Source organism: Crocodylus siamensis, chromosome 4, assembly GCF_052110815.1.
Source record: "Crocodylus siamensis isolate JL-2025a chromosome 4, ASM5211081v1, whole genome shotgun sequence".
NCBI lineage: Eukaryota > Metazoa > Chordata > Crocodylia > Crocodylidae > Crocodylus > Crocodylus siamensis.
In genome coordinates, this window is record NC_143398.1 from 115,463,635 (window position 1) to 115,487,495 (window position 23,861).

The 23,861-nt window shown below is 44.3% G+C and overlaps 1 protein-coding gene across 3 annotated transcripts in view; it reads left to right on the plus strand.

Moving 5' to 3' along the window:
* The window catches only part of LOC149866380 (tubulin alpha-8 chain-like), a 21,920-nt gene extending 4,945 nt beyond the window's left edge, over positions 1–16,975 (plus strand). For all 3 annotated transcript variants that reach the window (XM_090043491.1, XM_090043489.1, XM_090043488.1), the window contains 4 exons: positions 5,644–5,857; positions 6,567–6,715; positions 7,076–7,756; positions 8,683–16,975. In XM_090043491.1, coding sequence (XP_089899617.1) covers positions 5,644–5,857; positions 6,567–6,715; positions 7,076–7,756; positions 8,683–8,976 — 1,338 coding nt within the window. In that variant the 3' untranslated portion in view covers positions 8,977–16,975. The remainder of the gene's footprint in view (positions 1–5,643; positions 5,858–6,566; positions 6,716–7,075; positions 7,757–8,682) is intronic.
* Positions 16,976–23,861: the final 6,886 nt, after the last annotated feature.

Genomic DNA, 23,861 nt, shown 5'->3' on the forward strand with positions numbered 1-23,861 from the left:
TGCTAGCCATTGGATCCTTTGCTTTGATCAACTAGATTAAAGATCCCTCTTGTTTAAACATGGTATCTGCTGCTTGTGTAGACATACAAACCATCAACAAATTGCCACCTAACTGTCTCTTTGATAAGCTAAAGTGATTTAGCTTCTTCAGGCTCCAGTTGTAAGGTTTGCCCTTCAGACCTAGACAAGTATTCTTCCATCTCTTCTAAATTCTGTCCAGTTTTTTAGTGATTGGAGTAATGTGGATGGGGTTGGATGCTCCTGGTCAAACCCTAAGGCACGGCAGGTGTTCTGGTACTAGAAAGAGAAGAGACCAGAATGGGGAGCTTTTTTCTTTAACTGGTAAGAGGAAAATTGAAATTCTGGAGCTGAGACGCTAGCCCTAATATATGTAGTGTCTCTCGCTTCTGCAGAGGAGGAAGAAGATCTAATTTGTGGAGAAACCAAACTTTCTCTGTACCCAAACATATTTCTCCTCAAAAAACAAAACAAAAAACCTAAACTTAACAAAAAAACAACCTGGCAACACTGACATTTTTAATTGAGGCACCAATATTGTTTTTAACTGAATAAAATGTTAAGTGCTCGGTACCCCCGATGAGTATGGATGACAAATGAACATCTGATTATAATCTGGGAAGTGACTATGATAAAGTACATTTGGGTTCATTTATGTAATCCCTGTATATATGTCTCTTGTACAATCCATAACTTCAGTGAATACAAAGGCAATGACCCCAAATTACAAGCACAGAATTACACCTAAGAGGAAAACATTTTACTCTTCTAAATTCCACTGCTATTTCTGACAACTTAGTACAAAATACAAGAGAAGAGTGAGAAAATGCAATGTTCTGGAAAACAGTTCTAGGATGTACACAGCATAAATGTGCAAAAGCAGTTAGTGATTTTTGGTACTTTACCGGTGAAATTTAGAAGTCTGACTTTTAGAAAGGGCTGAATACCCACTCTTAGAAAAATCAGATTAATTGAAGGGTGGGGATCATGCTGTAAATGTAAAATTAAAAGTTACTTTTGAAAATTTACATGAACAGATGTAGGTGAGCACTTTTACCTATTTACAGTCATGGTTGTGCAAAGCCCCATTCATGACATCACAGCCCTCATGATAATCAATGGTTTACATCACAGCCTTGATGTCACTGGCAGGCCACTAAAAGAGCAAGGTTCAGAATGGGTCAAATATAGTCTGGGAAAAACATACTGAGCCAAATTCTCCCTAGTCAAATAGTGGAATTATTAGCTGCATGAACCTGGTCTTGTCATTTTTAATTACTTAGTGCCTGCCACTTGTCATTTTGGTTTTTATTTTAATATTACAGTGTAGTTCTCGTACAATGAGACTATATAGGATTCTAGAAAATATTTCTAAGTATGAGGAGCTATGGCACCACCATTTCAAAACAGTACTGAAATGTTTATTTTTCATGATTGTTGTTAACTTCTGTACTGGTCTTCATTTTACACCCTATTTCCAATTCTCATTTAAACTAAAGCCACTTTATGTACTTCTGTCAGTGTAAGGGGGTCTTAAAGTAGATGCAAAAGTAGTTTATGCCCACTGTAAGGCCCCTTTGGTTTGCCAGAGGGCCATTAGTTAAGTGAGAATCATGGCCTGGATGTTCAAGAGAATGGGAAGCAACCCCATTCAAAACAAAATCCTGAAAAATAAATTGTTAAAAGTCTGGATTCAGAGTCTATTGAAATAGAAACTCTCCCATTTCTTTCCTTCTTCACTATGCATGATAGAATGAACCATTATTCCACGAGAACATTCATGCTTACATTTGGCAATGGCACACTCTTCCATGAAACAGAAATCTCTCCTAGTTAATTCCCATCCATTCTGGGCTCAAATTATAATCGTTGATAGTACAAGGCTTTGTTTTGATGATGAACTACCATCTACCTAGATAGATCTAAACACATACATGAACTTGCTGTAGTAAATATAATCCAACAGATTAATCCAAAGGATAAGAACCCTTTTTAATAGACCTGAAGCTTAAATTAGATTGTGCTCTAAACATCTGAAGACTACAGGGGCTGGTTTATTATACTGTAGTGTGGATACAATTCATGGGAACAAATGTGAGCCTTGGATTGCCAGCAATGATAATTCTAAATATGAGTTTGGAGCCAAGAGCAGGGTTTAAATAGTCTATAGAAATGAGTTACTCTGCTAGAAACTCTGAGGTAGGTACTCGCTTTTCACTCTCAGAAATGTTCACTCTCAGACCAGTTCTCAAGCCATTTATTTGAAAACATAGTTTCAAGTTTCTTTTCTGTTGCTATTTTTCCTTTTCTCAGAGCGTTTCCAAATGGAAGATAGTGTGGGACAGTATGAGAATTGATGCAGACCAGTTCTGACACTGGAAGTTACAGGAGGGAGTTATCTTAAAGGCAGAAGGAAAGGAACAGTATCTTATTTGGGGAGTAGTAAAAGATCTGCAGTTTTTATGAGAGACACATCCTATTATGAAATGAATAATTCTCCAAAGCAGGCTTCACTTTTGTGAGGAGACAGAGGGAAAATATATGGCCAGAAAACAACTCTTGCTTTCATCCAAATTTAGCAGAGGTTTTTCCTTTTTTGAAAAATGAGCTATCATATTGAAAACTTTGTATAAGATGCTCTGTCTAACATTAGAAACAGGCAAGGACAAGAAACCAAAAATTAGATATTACATTATATAACGCTTACTCTCACCAAACCCCTCCAAAAAATCTGGTATGAATGAAAATAAAAAAGAAAACATTAATTCTTAGCAAGCCTGTGTTTTGAAAATCTAAGATATGGTTAACAGGTTTCATAAAATGAATCCACTTCCAGTTTGTCATCCTTCAGTATCACAGAGACCCCGTTAAGTCTGAGAGAGTATGTGATACCTTTGAGACCACACAGCATGCATTGTCTTTGACTCTAGAAACATGTGCCCAGGAAACTTCCAAGGAAAAAATGAGTCTCTGGAACATATGTTTGTTTTCTGGGCACCAAACTCTTGCTTAGAGACTACAACCAGACTAGTGTACCAGTGACATAGAAATAGCTATCATATTCTCTTGGTAGCAAAATTCACATCTGTTCAATGTAGAAGTCTGTGGTTAAAGGTCTTGCTGGAAAGAATTCCTCATAAATAAGGATAAGTGTGGTTTACTGCTCACTAGTTAAAAAAAATCCTGAACCCATTATGTGCTGTATTGTCTGGTGTGCAGACCCTAGTAGCCTGCGTTAACCATCACGTACACTGAGATGTCTTACTCTAAGAGATAAAAAAGGGAGGTAGAACCTACTTTTGCTTTTTTTGACTGGAGCTCCTATCGATATGGATTGAGTATACTGCAGATAACCTTTTGCGAATAGCTTCTCCATGCTAAAGTCATAGTATCAAAGTTAAGAAGAAACTTTCCTTGTGAGCAGGTTGTTCCAAAACAACTTCTACAGTAAGCTCATTCCTCTGAATTTCTTCTCTTTTATAGTTTGTATTAACCACTGCTGGATAGGATGCTAGGCCACTGAACAGATACAGTATGGGAAGCCCCTATCTGGTTATATGGAAAAGAAGGGAACTGAGGAAGTGGTAATGTGACAACTCTAGTTACCCCCAGGATTCCTCATTCTTCTTTGACCTCTACCATTGCAGTGACAGATCATCTTACAGAATTGGGACTTTATTGCTATTTGTAGGTAATGGTCTTGTTATAAACAAGAGAGATTCTTCAGGTTAAATTATGCTTTAAGTGATATGCTGGTGACTTTAGTGGAGTTGTACAGGTCTAACAGAAGGCTTAATCTGCATAAGAAAGAAATTGGCTTGATTGCCAAATCCTAGGCTGAAATCCTGGCAATTAGGAAAAAATCTTTATAATTTTATTTGTATGCCAAGAAAATATCAGATCACAACGTAAAGTCCCTGATGACATTTATTCAAACTGAATTTCAGTATAAGCTGTATTTAAATGAGTTACTGATGTTCAGAGCTTCTTATGTTATTGGTAGATCATATAAGGCCAGTTAGTTAAAGGGTTATCTTCATTCCAAAGTTAACCTGAGTTGCAGCTTGAGTTTTGCCTCTAATTCTGGTTCTGTCCACACAAAAAACTCTTATAACTAATGTGTTTTTAAATTCAGCTAGCCTACCCTTTCAGGTGGTGTAGCTCAATTTATCATAAACATGGGCAGACCTAGAATTTGGAAAAGGGAGGTGCAGATGGTGAGGTGCATCATTACATATAAAACACCATTTTTTCCTCCAGTTAAAAATAAACTAGAAGCATTACTAATATGTTAGGGGCCTAGGGCTCTCTTGTTCCATTTAAGATTGAAGCAAAAAAATCATTAGAAAAACAGTAGAACAAAGGATAGCTTGATTGATGGAACATCAGTCTCATTAAGAAGAAGAGAGGGTCATTAACACCCTTGGAATGAAGGGTTTAGAAGGGATCAGTTAGATCGTAATAAGCCAGGAAGTCAATTGACTCCCACAGCACTGCCTGACTTGAAATGCTGCTACCACTGACAGGCTGTTGGTTTTAAATTTGGGTGGAGCAAGAATCAAAGTGGGGTGCAAGTGCACAAGTTCACCACCCTGGATCTGCCCTGATCATAACTCATCAGCTGCTTGTATGGGCACTCCGGAGTGTAGACAAGGGCTAGTTTTGTTCAAATGTTTCTTGTCTTCTAGTGCCTTTCTATATGTGTGCTCAGGAAGGACAGACAAGTTCTTTAACAATTTACATGGAAAGATTTCATAAAAAAAATCTTGGCTTCCTGCAGTGCAAAAACTCATGGGAGAAAACTCATCCCCAGAAATTTTAGTGCCACATATAGGTGAATACACTGCCAAAGTGGAGAAGTAATTTGAATGTAGATAATTTAAATTAGCTCCATAGTGAAGAGACATATCTTATGACTGGCCGGGAAATGTTCTCCAAGGTCTTATGTTTGAATATGTGCTTCTCAGAGGTCCCCTTTGAATTCACAGTATCACATTTATGGTACACAATAAATACCACATTTATTTCTGTCAGCATCCAATTATTTTATTTTGTGTTTTAGCTTGCTCTCATTAAATATTTAGCTGACATGACATGACCACTATAAAAATAAGTTAAATATATTTGATTCCATGGTCAGAATGTGTTGATGGCATTATTTAGAAAATATTGTACATGTGCTGGGTACTAGCCAAGGATAAAATAAATGAGCCTGGCACATGCACCTCATCTTGAATCTATCACAATCCTTAAGGCAGCATTTTACATACCTGCAAACATTTTTCTGTTTTTACAGGCATATGTCTGGTGTATACAGACATGCATGTGCACAGTTCCAGATTAGTTCTGCCACAACATACATTCACTCTATTACTAGTAAATAAGAGTTGCAACTTGTATTGAATGTGAAAAACAGTGGCTAGACCACAGTTTTCTAGGTCTCTGTGTACATTAGTTTCTGTTATGTAGGCAAGGTTGGGAACTCCAAATCAAATCAAATCAAATCAAATTGAGAATTTGGATTGGGATTTCCGAATGCAGGTAAGCCAAGCTCATATGACTATTTGAAAGGAGAAAAAATAATGTGCACTAATTTTTTTGACCTCTTCTCTTTTCTCTCCATAGCGTGAGTGCATCTCTGTTCATGTTGGCCAGGCTGGAGTTCAGATCGGCAATGCATGCTGGGAACTTTTCTGTCTGGAACATGGTATTCAACCAGATGGTACCTTCAATGATCAGCCCTACAATGATGACTCCTTTGCCACTTTTTTCAGAGAAACAGGCACAGGAAAACATGTGCCACGGGCAATTATGGTGGATTTGGAGCAAACTGTTGTAGGTGAGTACAAAATAAATCCTAGAAAACTGAAAAGATTAAGGATAACTCTATAATCAGGAACACATAGGCTATTTCAGGCCTTTAAAAACAGAAACTTGCAAGGACCGTATCATCTCTCAAGGGGGATTACAGCTTCTGGTGGGAGAAGGTGATAACACTGATTATACCTGGCTATAGATACCCTGCCTTGCAATCAACCAAGACAAGAGTTTACTATAGCTCAATAGCTCCAACAACATGTCTACTGTACCTCTCTTCATGAATATCTGCTCCTGTTTGTGGTAATAGTTGCCTTTGCTATCTGAGTGCTTCTTTTCTCCAGCAAAGATCACAGACAGAGGAATAAAGGCATGGGGCGGGGGCGGCGTAGGATGGATCCTGAGATTCCCTCTTCCTTTTCTGGGAAACCAGCATTTTACTCCTGCAAATCTCCCCTCTTTTGACAACTTCCATGTTTGGACACAACCATCATACTGTAAATTAGCATATTGCTACCACAGAGTAGCTGTTGTAGTGGCTTGAAAGGCCACTTTTATATTTGCCTCTGGAACTTAGTGCACCTTATCTTAGCAACACAACTTTTTACCAGAGTCAACATATTTTGTAGCATTCAGACCTCTTTTTTCATGTTCTTGCCAATACAAAGGTCTGTTATTTAGGGTCTCTATGGCATATTAAAAAAACCTTGCGGTTGTTCTTTCTTGGACAGATGAGGTGAGGACTGGCACTTACCGACAGCTTTTTCACCCAGAACAGTTGATCACTGGAAAAGAGGATGCAGCTAATAACTATGCCCGTGGCCACTATACTATTGGCAAAGACAGAATCGACATGGCATTGGATCGTATCCGTAAACTGGTAAGTGTCAGTACATTGTAAATGAGAAGTGGGGTTGGTGGCAGAGGTGGTTGATATCACTTCTTGTTTTAGTCCCACTGAGGTCATTGGCTCAGAATAGAGACTGTCAGGTCCTGGGAACACAGGTCAGCTCCTGGTGGATGGCTACTCAGACAGAGGCCATGAAATAAGGTTTCTGCAACTTAGAGTTATCACCCTATGGCTCCAACCCCCTTCAAAAATTGGGACTTTTCCTAGGAAATTCCCTGCTGAACTCTGTGCTGTGTGTTGGGTACAGATGTTTCAGATTCAGTCTGAGGATGGAGTCATAGGAGTCTTAGAGATGCAGAATGATTCCTTGCATTCTCTCTTGTTTTTCAGGCTGATGCCTGCTCTGGGCTGCAGGGATTCCTGATTTTCCACAGCTTTGGTGGGGGCACAGGATCTGGATTCACTTCCTTGTTGATGGAACGGCTCTCCCTGGACTATGGCAAGAAATCCAAACTGGAGTTTGCCATCTATCCTGCCCCTCAAGTCTCTACTGCTGTAGTGGAGCCCTACAACTCCATCCTGACCACCCACACCACCCTGGAGCACTCAGATTGTGCCTTCATGGTGGACAATGAGGCCATCTATGACATCTGCCGCCGCAACCTGGACATTGAACGTCCCACTTACACCAACCTTAACCGCCTCATCAGCCAGATAGTCTCTTCAATCACGGCCTCTCTGCGCTTTGATGGCGCGCTCAATGTGGATCTGACAGAATTTCAGACCAACTTGGTGCCCTACCCACGCATCCACTTTCCCCTGGTGACCTATGCACCCATCCTGTCCTCTGAGAGGGCCTACCATGAGCAGCTGTCTGTAGCAGAAATCACCAGTTCCTGCTTTGAGCCCAACAACCAGATGGTGAAGTGTGACCCACGGCATGGGAAGTACATGGCCTGCTGCATGCTGTATCGGGGTGATGTGGTCCCCAAAGATGTCAACGTAGCTATTGCTGCCATCAAGACCAAGAGAACCATCCAGTTTGTGGACTGGTGTCCCACAGGCTTCAAGGTGATGGAAGCAAAAGTGTACTGCCCTTTTTAGTAAAGATGCATTGTGTGTCTAGACTTAAGTGTGGTTTCACCTCTTCTGTTTTCACTGAAGAGAGAAGTGAACTGTTAGTAGTGTGTGTGGCTCCTTTGGAATTTTGACACAACCTCCAAAGCATGAGCTGTTTGGCAGTTTGGGAAATGCCAACTTTTTTTTTAATACTTAAAGTCCTTAGAAACTGTTGGGAAACCTAAACAATCAAAACAAAAGGTTCTATTTAAAAAACAAAACAAATGAATACATTCTGAGTAAATGAAGCATGAATATAATTGCTTTGTCGATGAAATTTCTTTTTATAAAGATAGCTTCTAGTCTTGAACAGCTCAGTATAAGTGCGCGGTACTTGCTTCTGGTTGTGGGAAGCTCTAATAGACATCATTTTCAGATCCATGCTGACATCAGCAGTGAATCCAGATAATCCATATTGATGCATATTGAGTGTGAATATGTACAGGTGGAAAATGCTTTCTGTGTTAGCTCATATGGAAGAGCTAGATGAAAGTTTATTCTCAATTTTGCATCAGGAGTAAAAAACAAAAAAGGCAAGTATGGTACCAGTATGTGTTAAGGGAGAAAAAATGAGGCAGGCAGTTAAAACAGTGCTCTACTGAACACTGTTACACCCTCATTTGTAGTCCTGTGCCCAATTTCTGTTTCCCTCTCTGGTTTCCTGGATATTGGTTGTGAATGGAATGTTTCTATGGATGGCACTTACCATTAGGATAATATCAATATTGTAAGTCATCCACTCTTCACAATCACATATGAAGTTATTCAATGCTTCCTACATGTTTTTTTTACTTGTGTTTTTTCTCTCTTTTCTTCCTTTCTCTTCTTTTCCTTCTTCCTTTTTTTTCCCTTATCAATCTTACTTTTCCTACTTCCAGGTTGGCATAAATTACCAGCCTCCCACAATAACTCCTGGAGGAGACCTGGCGCAGGTGCAGCGTGCTGTCTGCATGCTAAGCAACACCACAGCCATTGCTGAGGCCTGGGCAAGGCTGGACCACAAGTTTGATCTGATGTATGCCAAGAGAGCATTTGTGCACTGGTACGTCGGAGAAGGCATGGAAGAAGGGGAGTTTGCAGAGGCCCGAGAAGACTTGTCCGCCTTGGAGAAGGACTACGAGGAAGTGGGAACTGACTCATTTGTGGAAGAAAATGATGGGGAGGAATTTTAAAATACACTTTGCTCCCTTGGTGTGCATAAGATTGTCTCTGTATCTCTTTATGGCACACATGTAGGTTCTTCCTTGTATTAACATAGCAGTTTCTATGGTCTGTGAGTATCTAAAGGTCCAAGTTCCAAAAATACTCTTTCTGACTCACTGAATCAAAAGACAATGGTCATGATCACACCAACTCATGATTCCAGGAAGCACCAGTCCTTTCCAATACATCCTAAGATAAAAGGATTTTTCTGGAGCTCCAATAGAATACAGTGGGTCCCAGAAATATCCTGATTTGAGGAATTTGAGTGTATCATATTTGCTTTAATATACAATATATAATTGTGCCAGTGAGGCTTAAACAGTTATAGGGTTACTACTGCAGCAAGAAATATTACTGAATAGCAATAGCATTGTTTATCCTTAATTTAAAACTAGTTAGACAATACAAAAATTTAAAATATTATGTTAGTAAAATCTTCCCTGCTTAAAAAAGTATGTGGACATTCAAGACTATCAAATACCTGCTCTACCAAAGACCTGCTGAAGGATACCCTGTTCTTGCTTTCTGATGGTACTGTAATTGCTTGGGATAGCACTTCAGTAAAAAGAAAGAGCACAGACTGAATGGATGCATGTGAATAGTTTGATTCTAGTGATTTGCCCAGCATCACATAGGAACTCTGTGGCAGAGCCAGGAATAGAATTTAATTCTTCAGGGAAGCATTCAACTCACTTGCCCTTTCTTAACTTTCCGCAATCTCTTACTTCATTCACTATACACTTTCCAACTTATACAACAAATGAGGTAGGGATCTTATGCAACCCTGACCCAGAACTAGCTAATCTTTATTTAACACAATAAGTTAGGAAGAGACATTGTGATAAAAATAGTACATGGTTATATAGTTAAAGATTGCATCCATAATACATATTTTACTAAAGAGCTAAATTAAGGTCACTCAGTCTGGCATCGAGTTTGGCATGCCTAACTTCCTTTTTAAGCTTGGCTTTAAAATGTGAGTATGTTTTTGTATTTTTGTGCACTATTTTTTCAGTTTTTAGAAAAGAAAACCAACCCCCCTCAGCATTTCCATCATGTGGTACTCTACCCCATAGTTAGGGACCTACCAAATTCATAGTGGAAGTAGGCTGCATGGCGGCTCTTTTAACCTTGCATGTTCTTCCTTGCGCACCTTGCCTCTTGCCTGTTGCTCCCCACTAATGCTGATTAGTCAAGGACCCTGCCACTCCCTCCTGTTTGGCAGGGAAGCTAAAACTGTGGTTTTAAACATGGTGCTGTTTTTGCCTCCCCTTCAGTCACCAGCAAACAGTAGGGCTGTCTGCGGCCCCTCAGCCAATTAGTGGCAGAAAGCCAAAATAGCGCCATATTTAAAACCACAGTTTTCACTTCCCACTGATCAGCAGCAAGCCGTAAGTGGGGCCTCTACACCAATTAGCAGTGGGGGAGAGGGGTATGGGGGAACCTGCAAAATTAAAGGAGCCCCAGCGCACCCCGCTTGTGCCATGAATTCAGTTCATCGTCATCACTGAAATTTCATCATCATCATAGTTCATCACAATCATTGAAACTTTTAGATTCTTTGCATGCATCTCTGCCATATCAGCTAATGTACAGTAATAGTAGGTTGTCATCTTCTCTGGGGTCCTGTAACAAGACCAGACCCTAAGGGTGACTGTGATTCCCCTGGTGGCCATGATGCCCCCTGCTGGCCATGCAGCACCTGTTTGGCTCTGGCTCTGGGTACCCACCCTCTTTTGCCCTCTTTCCTGCTACACCTTACTGTTATTGTTACTAGGATAAAGGGAGGGTGCCCAAGGTCCCAGAGCAAGTTCTTATCTACTAGCTGTCATTGGGTTCCTCCCAAACCCCACTGCTCTCCATCCTGCCCTCCAAACACTTAGTGGGCCCTCCTGTCCCATCTGTGCTCTACGGCACTAGTCACGTTAATGAAAGAGTGGGAAATTATTTGGGTCCAAGGATGATAAAGGAAGTTTTGATGAGCTGTTGTGGGCTGGATCAGCACCTTCCCCCTCCCCACACCCCTTGTGCAACAATTCACCAAAACTCCCTATGGGACTTTGGCAGGTGGGGAGCAGTGCTCAGGAGTGGGACGGGCACGATCTGCTCCCTGCATGCCCTGTCCTGTGGGGAGTGTGTATAGGGGTGGGGGGATAGGGGGTATGTGCAGCAGAGCTAGCTAGGGGTGAGAGAAGGGAGGAAGAGGAGGTGGGGGGGGACATATGCAGCAGAGCTTGCCCAGTCCACGGCTGCCCCCGTGGGACAGAAGGCGCCTGGCTGAAGCTCCTCCCCACTCAGTGGCACAGCAGGGGCAGGAGCAGAAACAGGAGTTGCAGCTGGAGGCAAAGGGAGCAGAATAACCTCACAGGCTGCAGCCCCAGCCAGTGCACAGCTTCTGGTGGGGCTGCAGCCAGTTGGATGCTGCTGTGATCCCCTGACCTCCAGCAGTGGCTCCTCCTCCTGCTTCTGCTCTGCCCCAGCTCCAGCTCCAGCTCCAGCTGCACTGCTCTGGGTGGGTGGCAGGGGGGAGGGGGAGAGCCACAGCCAGAGCCAGGTGGCTCCCACTGAAGACAAGGGGAGCAGAGTAGCACCAGGAACAGGTCTGCCAGAACTGACGTGGATAGGAGCATGGCCAGGGCTATCTCAGTGAAAGCATGTTCAGCTCAGCAGCCATGGATTAGATCCAGTCGGTTGGTGGGCTGAATTTGGCCTGCAGGCTTTATTTTGCTTACCCCTGCCTTAAGGACTAATTTTGTGATCTCCAACCTCCCCTACAGACATGTCGATGCCTTCTAAGTGTTACTAGTTAATCACTGCAGTGGGCATTCAGCCCCCCATTCAATATCATGTTTCTCCAGGCCTCTGTATCCTTGTTGGGGCCTCATCTGCCCCTTTTCTCTTGCTGGGGCTTTTTGCCTAGGCCCACTATGCCAGCTCTAGTCTCACCCCTTCTTGGGCTCTGGGCCCCCGTCCCTGGTCTCCACTTTCCTTGAGTGCTGTGACCCTCAGTCACTATTGGGACCTCCCTGTCTAGTCCTAAACTGGCCCACCAGTAAAATATAACAAAAGAACAAGCCCTCTGGTTGCAACATAGACTCTCCACTGATTGCGCTTCAACATAAGCATCAGCTCCCTGGCTGAACCACTACGCTCCCCTCAAAACTGGGTCCTACTTCCCTGTAGGCATCTTGTTTCCAGATTTTAGAGTCTCTTGTTTCAGCTGACAGCAGCTCTGGGTTTCTGAGCTGTCTATATACTAGATCTCTTTGCAGCTTGTTGCTCTGTGACTGTCCCCTGGGGAGAGTTATTCCCTCCCCACTCAGGGCAGCCACTACTACAGAATCATAGAAAATTAGGGTTTGGAGAGATCTCAGAGGTCATCTAGTCCAAACCCATGCTCAAAGCCAGACCAACCCCAACCAGATCATTCCAGCCAGGGCTTGTCAAGCTGAGCCTTGAAAACCTCCAAGGATGGAGATTCCACTACCTCTATAGGTAACCTGTTCCAGTACTTCACCACTCTCCCAGTGAGAACGTTTTTCCTAATATCCAACTTAAACCTCCCTTAAACCTAAAGGTCACTCTGAATCCTAGCCCTACCCTCCATTGTATCTACTACACCCCCCCAGATTGGTGTTATCTGCAAACTTGCTGAGGGTGCAATCCATCCCATCTTCCAGATTGTTAATGAAGATATTGAACAAAAACGGCTCCTGGGCTGAGCCTGGCTGCCAGTTAGACACTGAACTATTGATTACTACCCATTGAGCCCAACAATCTAGCCAGCTTTCTATCCAGTTCTTTCAGTTCTATTACAGTTCTTTCGTCCAACCAACACATACTTCCTCAGCTTGCTTGCAAGAATGCTGTGGGAGATGGTATCAAAATCTTTGCCAAATAAAGTCAAGGTATATTACATCTACTGATTTCCCTACTTCTACAGAGCCAGTCACCTCATCATAGATGGCAATCAGATTAGTCAGACATGACTTACCCTTGGTGAATTCATGCTGACTGTTCCTAAACACTGTCTTCTCCTCCAAGTGCTTAGAAATAGATTGAGGACCTGCTCCATGAGTTTTCTAGGGACTGAGGTAAGGCTGAAAGTCTGCAGTTCCCCGGATTCTCCTCTTCCCTTTCTTAAATATAGGCACTATATTTGCCTTTTTCCAGTTGTTTGGGACCTCTCCCAGTCACCATGAGTTTTCAGAGATAATGGCCAGCAACTCTACAATCACATCAGCCAACTCCCTCAGCACTCTTGGATGCATTGCATCCCACTCCATGGTCTTCTACATGTCCAGCTTTTCTAAATAGTACCTACCCTGTTCTTTCACCAGACAGGGCTGCTCACCTCCTCCCCAAACTGTGCCTCCAGGTATAGTAGTCTGGGAGCTGACCTTGTCTGTGAAGACTAAGGTGAAAAAGGCATTGAGCATTTCAGCCTTTTCCTCATCATCTGTCACTAGGATGCCTGCCCAATTCAGTAAGGGACCCACACTTTCCTTGACATTCCTTTTGTTCCTGACATGTAGAAACCCTTCTTACCATGTAACTACAGGTCTGCCTGTAAGCTGGTAGATGGTTTACAAGCAGTTAGCCTGTGTATTAGCTACCAGCCTGCCTAGAGCCAGCTTAGTTTGCTGTAGCTCTCTCTTAAAATAATAGGAGCCCTCTGGCTCTTTATTACAGGTCCCTTATGTGGGCCCACATTAGAAAGGAGCAAGCCCCACATTTTCCCTTTCGGTTTCACAGACACTTGCTGGCAGCAGACGGGTGGTAAAATGGGGAGACAGTGGAGGGGCTCTGGAGGGGAGTGTTCCCTAGTAGGTAAGATTCTTCTGAACCTTAGGCTTGGGTCCTTTTATTTCTCCACTCCAATCCTGCCCACCTCTCTCCTCACCTCCTGTTCTTTTTCCTAATATGTTTCTCCATGCCTACCCATTACTATCTCTGTTATGCATGTTTGTCATGCTAGCTGTAGGCTTCTTGCCCAACCAGTTCTTGTCTTTCTGTTTGGGTGCCCTGCACAAGTCCCAGTCTATACGTCCAGTCCCTGTTGCCTGGTTCACCCAGACCTGGCATCCCTTCTTCTGGCTCCTTGTCCAGTGTCACCATCCCATATCCACTGTCCCCACTCCCAACTGCCTTCTCCTTCCCCAGCCTCTTCATTCAACCTCAGTGTACCCCCACAGACAAATGACTCCTACCCCTTATCCTAAACGTTTTACCCTACCAGGCCTTCTTCTACTCTGGCTTCCATTACAATGTCTTCCCTGTTTCCAGTCCCAGCCTGACAGACCTTTTCCTCATCCTGATTCCCAGAGCTCTTCTCATTCCACAAGATTCTTCGGCTTGACCTCTTTTTCCATTGCCCTCTTATTTCAGTTGCCCCGCACCCTCTGTATCACCTTTCCTTATTCCCTTCTTCCTCCCCTTTTCTCTTCCTGTGATTCAATGCAGAAAAAGAATCAAGCTGACAACTGGGTTTTAGGAAGTATTCTGTCCCCTGTGAACAAGGCTGTGTGCAGGGAAGGCAAGACAGCTATTTTACCTGTGGCTGATAGTGCTGATGCTGAAAAGAGGTCAGTTCTGTTGTCCTTCACCAACTAACAATCCACTATAACGTAGGTAATGAAGAGATTTGTTCTCAGTAAGTGCCTAGAGCCTCACTGGGCCAAGTATCCTCAACTCCAACAGACTTCAAAGCAACTTTTGAGTGTTCTGTCCCTTGCAGCAGAAACACAGCCATGTAGTGATAGGTTTGGTTTGTAGAGGTAGGTATGTTGATAGGCTTGGTGTAATTGGTTAACAGATAATAACTATAATTGACGTAGCGTTAGAAGTAACAGTATCTGCAGTACACAGGTTACAGGACAATGGTACTAAAAGTTCTGGGAATCCTTCTAACATAGTAATGATGCAGATACAAATACCCAAAAAGGGTTAACATACAGCTCCCAAGTTCCTGCCCAGCTGCTGCCACTGCCCCCACCTTTCTGTGCTGGTGGCTGGTGACCAGCTCCCTTTCCTTCTTTGGTTTCTGCTTTCTACCTCTGCTCTGAGGTGGGGCTGGGTGGCAGGAGGCTGTTTCACATGCAGCAGGGGGAAATCTGGGCTGCCCATGCTGCAAGTGGGGAACCACGTACATGTGAGTGAGTCTGTGCTGTTTGCACACACAGTGAAAGAGCCGAGCTGCCTGGGCTGCACATGTCGGGGAGAGCTGGGCAAGGGAAACCCCGGGGGTCTGCAACCTGTGCACCATGCAGTCCCTCCACTATCCAGAAGTTGTACAGCTCTGACTTGCATGAGTCCAGTGTAGAATTTCCTTGGAAAAACAATCAAGGGTAAAACTGTGCTACTGAAAGTTATGTCCTTGTGAGTGTGCATCCAGAGGTGCCCCAGGATAGCCATTTTCTATAGGCTAACAGGCTACTAATTTCTCCTCCTCTATTGCTGTATGGAGGCATTGTAATGATGCCTACACTGAGCACCTACTCAGGAATATAGCTGATGCGGCATCCCATCTAGATGCAGGTGTAATATACCCATGACATCCCATCTAGATGCAGGTGTTAATGTGTGTCTGTATTCAGGCCCAAAGCTGACAGAAGTTGTCAGAGAAGCTGCCTTCACCCCACGGTTGGAACAAAGTAAGCCACCACTGTGATACCGCAGCCAGCAAAGCGAACAAAACTCTGGCTTGCATCTACCAATGCATCTCAAGCAAGACCCAGAATGTCTCTCCCACTGTACTCGGCCTTGGTGAGGCTGCAGCTGGAGTACTGAATCCAATTCTGGGCTCCACAATTCAGGAGGGACTTGAAGAAGCTTGAAAGAGTCCAAAGGAGAGCCACACACATGATGAGAGGACAAGAGAACAGGCCTTATGAAGAGAGGCTGAGAGCCATGAGACTCTTCCGTCTGGAAAAGCACAGGCTCAGGGGGGACCTGGTGGCTGCTTATAAGTACATCGGGGTGTACATCAGGATCTGGGGGAGTGCCTGCTCACCAGAGCGCCCCAGGGAATGACAAGGTCCAGCAGTCACAGACTCCTGCAAAACTGTTTTAGGCTGGACGTAAGGGAAAACTTCTTTACTATCCAAGCCCCCAAGGCCTGGAATAGACTCCCCCCAGAGGTGGTGCAAGCACTTACTCTGGACACTTTTAAGAAACACCTGGACACTTACCTTGCTGGGATCCTTTGACCGTAGCTGACTTCTTGACCTTTGGGCAGGGGGCTGGACCTGATGATCTTGTGAGGTCCCTCTCAGCCCTAATGTCTATGACATGACAGACAAAAGAAATAGCTTGACTATGGGTAACGTAAGAATGCATGATAAGGCTTTGTGATTTCTTTTATATAATATTGATTGCACCTTTAAATGGTATTAATTTTTTTTTAGTTTAGAACAGCATGTCATTATTATTGTTATTGCTTGATGTATTATTATTTTGTCATCATTGTCTTTCTTTAAATAAAAATAATCGGTATTGTTACAGAAACAAACCCACAACACATACATTTCAGCCATGTTAGAGAATTATACCATGTTTCACGTAAGTGTTCAGGAGGCTACTTTGATGTGCCTCATTTTGTATTTGTAAAATGAAAAGTTGTTCCTAATCTGAATGATTGTAGCTCCACCTGTACCACAACGAAGTAGTTATTTTTGCAGCTGCAGGGTTGTACCTGCAATTTAATTACATGTACAAGATGTAAAAACAGATTTTGTGGATGACAGTGGCTCTTGCAGAAGAGAAACAACCCTTTTGAAATGCATACTATGACATATTGTGTTGTTCCTTTGTGATTAAATGAACAAAAAGTTATTTTAAAACATGCAGACTTGCCCTCTATTTAAAGAAAATATTTTCATGATACATATAACATGGGATATGTATAATATCTGTGGCTTAATTTATTCTAACTTTGGGAAGTGATGTGTTCACAATTCTTTTGTTAGGTGGCAATAAGATTAAAGGATTGAGTTTTATACAAAAGATCTTTAAGCTTTTATAGTCCATTTGCTATTGCTCTTTGTGTCAACAAGATTTTTTTTACTTGTGGCTTGTCATTAATAAGGAAAAAAGAGATCAATCTGACTTCTTAGATGATAACATTTGATGAACTGTAAATAGTGATACAATATGCCAATACATTAACAATGCAAGGTACTAATCTGTTTCAGTTCCACCTGCCTAGTAGTAATCTGTCAACTCATGTAATAAGACAGCCAGCCTGACTGCACAACCACCTGAACATTTCTCTCTCCTGTTTTGCTTTCATTTTTTGTTTAACATGAATAAGTGCTAGAGAAAGGTGTTAAATGGTCTATTCTGAAGCTCACAGTCCTTTAGTTAGCCATATGATCCACAGCGACAGTGCCCTACTGACATACTTCAGACATGCATCAATTTAAACTTACCAAAATGGAATGGCAGTGATTAGTTATTAATGGACAAACATGATTCTCAGTGGCATTAGTCCACACTCCAACCTTCAAATGCCTAGCTAATCTCATGTGTTCCCTACTTCAGAGGTTTGTAATAAGACTCAGGTCAAGCTGCCACTCCACTACAGAGGGACTGGTAAATTTGTCCCTTCAAAGGTACAAATGTTCCATACTTTAATCATTCCCAGCTCCATAAATGGGACAACATGCTATCTAGCAGATCTGATAAGGGTGCAAAAGACTCAAAACATGGATGGTGACATTGTTATAGCGTGGTTAATGAGTAGAAGAGTGATAGAAAAGAGCATGATTCCCACCTGCAGAAATTGCAAATAGACTTCCATGATCCAGGCAACATCTGTTAGAAATACAGAACCAGAAGAAATTAGGAGTGCAGGGTGGGGGAGGCAGAAGGGGAGTAGTTGTAGCATGGTCCCCAGAAAAGCCCCCAGAAATACATGGTTTTCTAGGATTAGCCAATTATTGTGCTAAATTCATTAAGATTTGGCCCCTGTTCCTGATAGGTGGTTTATCTATATGTAAGAATGTAAAATCTTAAGCAGTGCCGTTGAGGGCGCGTCTACATGAGACGCTTACTGCATGGTAGCCTAATAACACTGTGCAGTATTATGCCGGTAAAAAACATGCTAATAAGCTACTGCACAGTGTTATTAGGCTACTGTGCAGTAACCATCACAAAAAAAACCATGCGCCACTGCTACGGTGCAGTAACTGTAGTTAATGCACATTTAGTTAATACTTCATTAAGCAAGTACTAAACTAAACGCGCAGAAAATACTGTGCATTAATGAACTTCTGGATGTGCGCAGATGGTCAGAACAGTGGTCCATTTTACCCAGTTACCACTCCATGCTACTCCTAGCTAGCTGTGCTGGATTTCTGGAGCTGAGAGTAGGTAATGGAAACTCTTGACTTTCCTTTAAGCCTTAACCCACACCCCCCATGCTGTTTTTATGAGGAGGAAACCCTTGATGCATGCTCCTGACTAGCCAGCTCCCTCTTTCCTAAGCAAAGAGGAGAGCCCAGTGCTCCTTCTACACACACTTCCCTGCCCCACTGCCTTGGCAGCGCAAGATCCCCCCTGAGGGGGATGCCTCTCTGGCAGCCTCTAACAAGGAGGAAAAAAGTTAAGCAGGGTGTGGGAGAAGGGACCAGGGAGGCCTCACCTGGACAGTCTCCCGTCAGATGGAGCCATAGCAGCTGAAAAACAGAATGAAGACAGGGGCAAGGGCTCTTCAATTGCTTCCTCTTCCTCAAAGGGGATGGGCAAGGGAAAAGCCAAATCAGCTGTGAAGGCCAAATCAGATCCATCCCTGGTGAGAGGTACCTCTTTAACTGGCACCCCACCCATCCAGCCTTCCACCAAGTCTGCAGGCTCCAGAGCTTGGACGAGTACCTGAAGCTATGCTCAGGCAAATGAAGGGAAATCTACAGCTGCCCTTTCTGGTGCCTCCACTGTCTCTCTGCACAAGCCATTTTGGGCAGCCAGGGTACCTTCCACAACATCACCAGGGGGCTCAGGTCCTTGCTGTGCTCCACATGCAACCCTATGTGTGAACTCTGGCAGAAGCAGTGGATGCCTCCAAGATCATGGTGGCCTCCAAGATGTCTGGCAAGGTGATGCTTTTCCTTGCCATAGAGGCCACCACTCAAGAGGCAGTGGAGAAGAGGGGACATTTATGGTTCCCTTGAACTCCTGGAGGACCTACGGACAAGAGGGTGCGGTGCACCCTAGATAGGTGGAGGGACTACCACCAGGCCCTCAAAGATGTAAAAGCCCTGGTATGGGAGACAAAGGGGCCCAAGAAGCAGAATGTTAAGAATGACCAGTGGGCTCACAGCGTTCATGATGCCTTCTACACCTACGGCAAGTGGACATGGTGGTTGCAGGGTCCTCTGGATTTGCCCCTGCCTGGAGATGATGTGAATCTATTAGCAGGTGGCTGATTACCTCAGCACCCTGAATCCTCATGAGTGCTTGGTACTTGGCAGGGACTTCAGCATCATACTTGGGGCAGAGGACTGGACTAGCATAGAGTATAGCCAGGCCACGGCAAACATCTCAAAAGAGGCCATCACTGACTACTCCCTGATGGACATCTGATGTGCCTAAAGCTCTGATGAGACCCCTACATTCACCTTTGTCAAGGGTAAGCAACATCAAGCACAACACTGCTGGCTAGACAGTATCTATATTTCTCTCCTGAACACTGTCCAAGTATATACTTTTCTAGCATTCTTCTAGCCCCCTTCAGCAGCTCCTTCTGGGAGTTTTGGCTAGTCTGGCAAAACAGAGGTGGACCTTTCCCTTGGCACAGAGCTGGTGAGACTTCTTAGAGAGGCAGGTCTTGGAGCTAGAGAGGCTTCTTGCCACTAACCCAGAAAACCTGCCCCTCAGCAGAGAGTGTCAGGAGAAGCAGGAAGAGCTCCAAGCTCTGGACAAACACGTTGCCCATGGCACATTTGTCTCTTTGAGATTGACTGTAGCTCCTACTTCTTTTATGCCTTGGAGAAAATGAGTGGTGTCAAGAAGTACATCATTTGCCTCCTAACAGAAGATGGTATCTTCTCGCAGATCCCAGTGAGCTCTGGGAAAGGGCAAGAGATTTTTACATGGGACTCTTCTGTCCAGATCCAACTTATTACTATGTTGTAAGGTCCTGTGGGAGAGACTAGCACAGGTCAGCATGGGTGACTGGGACCAGCTGGAGGATTGTCTCAATTTGGCTGTGTTTCATAGATTTCATAGACATTAGGGCTGGAAGGGACCTCAGAAGATCATCGAGTCCAGCCCCTGGCCCAAAGGGCAGGAAGTCAGCTGGGGTCATAGGATCCCAGCAACATATGCATTCAATTTGCTCTTGAAGGTGTTCAGAGTAGGTGCTTGAAACACCTCCGATGACAGGCTGTCCCAGACCTTGGGGGCTTGGACAGTAAAGAAATTCTTCCTTATGTCCGGCCTGAAATGGCCTCGCAGTAGTTTATGACTGTTTGACTTCGTCATCCCTTGGGGCGCTCTGGTGAACAAACTTTCCCCCAGATCCTGGTGGTCACCCCGATAAACTTATAGGTGGTCATCAGATCATCCCCTGAGCCTGCGCTTTTCCAGGCTAAAGAGCCCCATGGCTCTCAGCCTGTCGTCGTAAGGTCTGTTTTCCTGACCACTGATCATGTGCGTGGCTCTTCTCTGGACTCTCTCAAACTTCTCCACATTCTTTTTGAATTGTGGAGCCCAAAACTAGACACAGTACTCCAGCTGCGGCCTCACCAAGGCCGAGTACAAGGGGAGAATGACGTCCCGGGATTTGCTTGAGAAGTATCTATGGATGCAAGCCAGCATTTTGGTCGCTTTGCTAGCCACAGCATCGCATTGCAGGCTTATGTTCATCTTGTGGTCAATGATGACCCCCAAGTCTCTTTCTTCCGTAGTGCTAGCCAGCATAGGACTGCTGAGCCTATAAGGACACTGTAGGTTTTTCTTTCCAAGGTGGAGAACCTTGCATTTTTCAGTGTTAAACACCATCAGGTTCTTGTCCGCCCATTTGCTGAGCCTGTCTAGGTCAGCCTAATCACCCGCCTTTTACCTGGCGTGGATGCTTTGGTGTCATGGGTGAACTTGGCGAGTCCACTCCTGACTCCAATGTCCACATCGTTAACGAAGATGTTGAACAATATGGGTCCAAGGACAGATCCTTGAGGGACTCCACTGGTCACAGGACACCATGATGAGTGATTGCCATCAATTACAACCCTCTGGGTCCGACCATGGAGCCAGTTTCCCAGCCAGCAGATCATGGTGGACCCAAGGCCACAGTTGGCTACTTTCGCCAAGAGGTGATCATGGGATACCAGATCGAAGGCTTTTTTGAAGTCAAGATATATGACAGCAATCTCATCTCCCTTGTCTAGGTGATAGGTCACCTGGTCATTGAACGAAATGAGATTGGTTAAGCAAGACCTACCCACAACACACTCATGCTGGCTATCCCTTAGGATGTTGGTGTCAGCCAGTCCATTAAGGATGGCCTCTTTAATAAACTTTTCTAAGATCTTCCCCAGGATAGAAGTCAGGCTAATGGGCCTATAGTTAGCTGGATCCACTTTCCTCCCTTTCTTGAAGATAGGCACCACATTGGCCTTCTTCCAGTCTTCAGGCACTTCACCAGAACACCAGGAGTTTTTAGAGATCTGTGCCAGGGGCTGGGCTATGACGCTCACCAGCTCCTTGAGTACCCTGGGGTGTAGATTGTCAGGGCCGGCTGACTTGAAGGTATCCAGCTTCTCATGATGTTCCTTCACGAGGTCAGCATTTATGGAGGGCAGGGGATCTCCCTCACCCGGACCTCCCTGTCCCGTAGCGGGCATGGGTGTCCCATGGGACTGATGAAAGACTGACACAAAGTACCCATTTAATAGGTTGGCTTTTTCCTGGGCGTCAGTTGTCAGTTGTCCCATCTGGTTCAGCAGGGGTCCAACGTTGCCCTTGCTTTTCCTCCAGCTCCCCACATATCTGAAAAAGGACTTTTTATTGTCCTTGATGCTCAAAGCTAGTTGGAGTTCAGCTGCAGCCTTGGCTTTCCTGGTTTGTCCCCTGTAGGACTGGACAAGTGCAGAATAATCCTCCTTGGGGATTAATCCCGTCTTCCATCCTTTGTAGGCTTTTCTTTTTAGCCTTAGGAGGCCTGCTAGATCCCTGGAGAGCCAGGGTGGCTGCTGTGCCCTCTTGCTGCCTTTCCTTTGAGATGGAATGGACTTAGCTTGTGCACTGAGGATTGCTCCCTTGAGGAGCAACCACTCTCCTTGAACTCCCCTCTCCCTGGGGTCATGGTCCGTTAGGGCCTGACTGACAAGCCTCTTGAGCTTGTCAAAGTTGGCTTTTCTGAAGTCAAGGACTTCCGTGTTGCTGACTGACTTTCCAGCTATACGGCGGATGGTGAAGGTGATCAACTCGTGGTTGCTGTCACACAGCTTCCCATCGATCACTAGGTCGCCGATTAGGTCATCCCCTGTAGCCAGTACCAGGTTGAGGTGTTATCAGAAGCTTTCTGCCTGACGTCTACCAGTGAATCTCTGGGTATTGGTGGTAAGACAGTGGAGTTCTACCATGTCTTCTGGAAGACCACCCATTGAATAGATCGTGTTGCAGTCTGATTTGAAACGAATGGGGAGCTTCCCCTGTCAAGCAAGAGGGGTGTGCTGATCATACTGCCCCAAAAGGGAAACTCCTGTGATCTAAATAATTGGTGCCCAGTCTCATTTCTTTGCATGGACTAAAGGTCATAGCAAAAGCCATCTTGTTGAGGCTGAGGTCTGTGTTGGCAGATGTAGTTCACCCCAACTGGATGTACACAATTCCAGGGTGCATCATCTTTGATAACCTGTACATGGTCCAGGATCTCCTCAAGCTCACTTGGAGGGACTACCAATCATTCACCCTCCTGTTCCTCAACCAGGAGAAAATGTTTGATAGTAGTGGCCAACAGATACCTCATAGGGAGGGAATTTGGCTTTGGTCCTTGTTTCATATGGTTTCTCCAGGTACCTCCAAAGGGGTAAGCTCAACTGGACCCTGATTGAATCCATCACTTTTGGATGGGAAGTGCGTCAAGCCTCCCCACATCCAGCTCTATACCATCACCACAGGGCCCTTCCTTTGGCTCTTATGCAAGTGGTTGTTGAGTTTGGTGTTTACTAAACTGACCATGAGAATGTCCTTTTGGTGTATGCCAAAAAAATGCTCCTCACCATCCAAGGCCATAATGAACTGGAGCAGGTGGAAGCTTCCCAATCCATCTACATGGTGGCTTTCTCTGCCGGGATCAAGAATTCTGGCCTGATGGTGGGTGGTTAATGGATGGCAGGTGGGCTCACTCCTGCCTGTGAGTTGGGCAAAGGTTATGAATTGGTCTGAAAACCATCACCAGGTGGTCTCGGAATATTTCTCTCAAGGTCTGATCTTTGTCAAGTACAGGTTGTAGTTACCTGATGATTCTTTTGATCTTTTCCAGTGTGGGGTAGTAGGTGACCACCAGGGGTGTGTGGTCAAAAATACTTTTGATATTGTAGCAAGTTACTATGAGGGACAGCTCTTTCAAATGTGTGGTCTGTTTTTCAGCTGGAGTGTCCTGGTTATATAAAGGCAGATTTTAGGTTAGTCAGGTGAGCACAATGAGTGTTCTCCTTAAAGCAGACCCAGTGGTATATGAGATCCTGGCTGTAGATTACAACTTTTTTGATAGGCTTTGGAAGATTTCTGGTCTTGTGGATATAGGTATGGTGATCTGTGGGTTTTCTGTGTATAGTGGTATGCAGGGTGCTATTCTGGATATGAATTGTTATCTAGAAAGTTGATGTTAAGGCAGGAGTATTCCAGAGAA